This window comes from Protomyces lactucae-debilis (genome assembly GCF_002105105.1).
Source record: "Protomyces lactucae-debilis strain 12-1054 chromosome Unknown BCR37scaffold_38, whole genome shotgun sequence".
Lineage (NCBI taxonomy): Eukaryota > Fungi > Ascomycota > Taphrinomycetes > Taphrinales > Protomycetaceae > Protomyces > Protomyces lactucae-debilis.
In genome coordinates, this window is record NW_024468030.1 from 1 (window position 1) to 3,650 (window position 3,650).

A 3,650-nucleotide genomic window follows, 5' to 3' on the forward strand; every position below is an offset into this window, starting at 1 on the left:
TCGAAATACGTGATACACTGTGATTCAATATTGTAGCCTGCATTGTATGGCGTTGTGGGAGCCGCGGTCGGAATTAGAAAGTCAGAAACGCGGCTTCATTGTTTCAGGGGTGACAATTGCAATTGCCATTGCAGCCGACCCGAGCTGAGAAATTGAGAATATCCTTTCCTTATCGTTCTAGAACGAAAACTCCTCCATGCTTTCGGCTATTCGGGTGACATTGTGCATGATACTGCATACCTAGTGAGGCCTAGAGCTGGCCACAGTGCGAACAGCGTGTTTTGCAAATTGACACAGCCACAGCAAACACTGCCCAATCGTTTGCAACAGGATGTGAAGTCACGAGCACGCTACTAGATTTGACCAAATTGACTCAACATAGCCACAATTCAACAGGATTTCGACGAAAAGGTCTATTATGCCTCAACCCCTGAGTTCTTGGCACTATCATCATGTGGCCTCTCGCAATCGTTAAGAACAGCCTGTTCGCACTGGCAGCTTGTCTCTCAGGTTCATCATCCTCTACAATATCACCAGGATCAACAACTGACCGGCACGTACGTAATATCCAAGTGAAGGAGTACGAATGATTAATGATCAGCTCCCAAAACACTATCAATCGCATATTGAATTTTCATCAAAGTCATGAAACTCATCAGCTTTGGGGTTTCAGGCCTTTTCTTTCAAGCTGTGCAGCTTTCTATCTTGTCATCGACTACCTCGATGGTAAGCGCAGCTGCAATCGAGTAAGAAACCACGCTAGCGCATATAGTTTCGATGATGGCTAATTGCCTTAGTCGCGGGCGCTTCAGGTTTGGCGACCGTTGTGACCGGTGCTCCTGCAGCGAAACCCTCTGTAAGATTCGATGCACAAAGTGCATCCCTTTGGTCGAGTGACTAGGCAGAGCGAAGCGAGGCCATGTCGAGACCGCTAGACAACAAGAGAGGTTGATAGAGATGATTCTACCAGAATACAAATTTTATGAATGAAAAATAAGGCAGCAAGAGGCTTTCCGCTTATCCTCATGAAGTAAAGCCACAACCCGTAAAGCCAGCGGTGTTGCCCGCTATATAAACAAATATCGGCTTAGGCCAGATCCCCAACAATGACGGAGCAGGAAGTGCCGCAATCTATTGCGCGCGAGGGCAAGTATTGGAAGAGCCATACACGCGGGGCGTGTATTTTCCAAAGACAGAACAAGCGGCGGTGCCGCTAAGTTCCTATATAGGCCATAGAGTCCTGAGAGGAGTAGGTAAAATTTTATGTAAGACAACGGAACAAAAAAAAAAGACCCCACACAAGGGTGCTCAGACTCTCCACACCGGACAACGCATAGTGCCAGAAGACTATTTGCTGGTCATAGAAGGCACAGCTAGAGTATGCTCAGGTAGCGCCCGTTGACTTTGCTGGTGACAGCGTTGACGATGCGCGCCACGAAGCAGACATGTTCTTTCGGTGGGTCGACAATGATCTGTGCCCGTCTCCGAGGATGTAGCGACAAGACCAGCTGCACGGTTCATCTACTCTTCTGCTGACTTGTCTGACATGCACGCACTCGCTTGCAGACACAAGAACAGCACCTCACCGAGCTTGATCAGGAAGCAGCAGGCATTCGTGAAGAGGAAGCGATTGCCAAGGGCAAACTGGAGCAAGCTTCTGTGGATAACCAACGACTATGTTTGAAGATTGGAGGACTGGATGCAATCTAGATGTAGACACGACTTATGAAGGAGCAACAGCAGACTCTGTCTTGAAGTCGGCCAGACTTGGCTGTTTGTGATATTGCTGCTGCTGCTGCTGCGATATCATTCGACTTGGGAAGTTCCTTGCATTCAATACAGATCCCTTGACGCTTCTGATCTCTGCTTTGCACTTCTGTATGCCCTTGTCTGTACTGCCATGCGCTCCAGGAGCCGCATAACTCCGCTGGTACGCCATTTGATTCAAGCTGTCGAGATACTCTTTGAAGGCTGCACTGCGTTGTAAGAGTCCGCTGTATGCATCTGCCTCGCCATCGCTGCTCATGGTCGATATCGACGTCTTGATTTGCGCCAATGTGACATCCGGTCCCACCGTCGCGCTCTTCTTGGCATCGTCAACAGACACCTCTTTCGCACTAGTCCCTGATACATCCTCGCCAGTCTGAGTATAGCTGTGTACGAGCAATTTGTGTCGTTTCGTATCCACCACAACACCGCCTGCTTCCTGTCGATTGATGTTGACAGCCTCTCCTGCACGCTCCACAAAGCCAGCCACGAGACCACTTGCATGTGCCGTCTGTGCACGACGCGCAGCTAGGATCTTTGCCAGGATCGGACGGCATGCGAGGCGCGCAATGAGGGCCGAGGCGGCTGTGAGCCCGAGGTAGAGGTAGACGAGGATCCAGAATCGGCGCGCTGTGATGAATGGGATGGGTGGTTCGATTGATGCATTCAGAGCCTCCTGCGCAAGGATAAAAGGTTGCCGCCGCTTGCTGCCCATCACTGGGCTCCTGGAGATGCACGGTAGAAGAGAAGCGGTCGAGGTTGAGGTCGGTCGCGGCTTCGGCGGTCCGGGAAGTTGAATCAGATGGGTGATAACTAAAGTACAGCATTTGCAGCTGCCGACATCTGCCTTGCGCGATGTTTAGACGACAGACAACTGCAAGCTATTATCAGATCAGGATGTTCCACGCTTGTTCATAGAATCAACTCCGCCTCACTGAAGAAATCGCAAGTCTTGGCATGGCTCCTGCAACTACAAAGAAATCATATCCAATTCGATACATAGCTTTCGGGGCAAATTAACCTTCTCCTTTTGAATACGATCAGAACCCGCTATTTGATCTCACAGGCAATTAGTCTGCTTAGGACGTGTCAAATAGCCGGATATTGGCAATTTGTTGTAGGTCCAGAATTTGGCCTTCGAAAGCGAACAACCTTTTCATTGGTTTGTGATGCAAAAGTGTCAATGTTGAACCACTGCCCCTGACCTCTTGCGTCTACTGCAGGAGACCTTCCTTTCCCAGTTGATACACGTCAGCTGGTCTGGCCACTCTCCAAACGGCCTTTCCAGAGGGTGTCCACTGTCCGCAAAACAAAACTACTGCCAGAAGACTTGCCTGCAATGCAGCATATGGTGTCTAGACAGACTTCTTGAATGCCGTGGGCCAGCTTGCTGATCAGGACCTGCTCAATTGTCACATCTTTCATCTATGTACAGGAATTAGCAGCTGCAGAAGCTATGGATACTGCACCAAGCTCAAGCTTTACGATCGCTCACAACCAAGCTCAGCCACACAACGATGCGCATCGCTTGAGCAATACACTGGGCATATGGCACTTCGATCATGATCGAGATCGTACTTGCTATCGTGCGACATTTAACCTGACCAGTATGATGATGACACATCAGGACCAGGACGGCACATGCGGAACAATGCAAGAATACCATTCGAATTTCATTCAGTTCCAGGACTGGTGCGCAATTGAATGCATGGCATCTGGAAAGTCATACAAAGACATTGCCAGGGAACGCACCCGCCGACCCATGATGGACGTCAGAGCCTGCATTAAATCAATTGTTGAAGAGGTCGATATCAATGCTGCTGAAGCCTTTCCTTCGCCCGTGAATCCTTGCTCCTTCACTTGTGCTTGCACAATGGGCGTCA

The 3,650-nt window shown here is 49.6% G+C and overlaps 1 protein-coding gene across 1 annotated transcript; it reads right to left on the reverse strand.

Annotated features, from left to right (window-relative positions):
- Positions 1-1,641: 1,641 nt before the first annotated feature.
- BCR37DRAFT_384835 (uncharacterized protein) lies at positions 1,642-2,671 on the reverse strand. Its single transcript, XM_040870300.1, has one exon. It carries the CDS (start codon positions 2,480-2,482, stop codon positions 1,724-1,726), a length of 759 nt encoding a protein of 252 aa, XP_040721792.1. The 5' UTR covers positions 2,483-2,671; the 3' UTR covers positions 1,642-1,723.
- Positions 2,672-3,650: the final 979 nt, after the last annotated feature.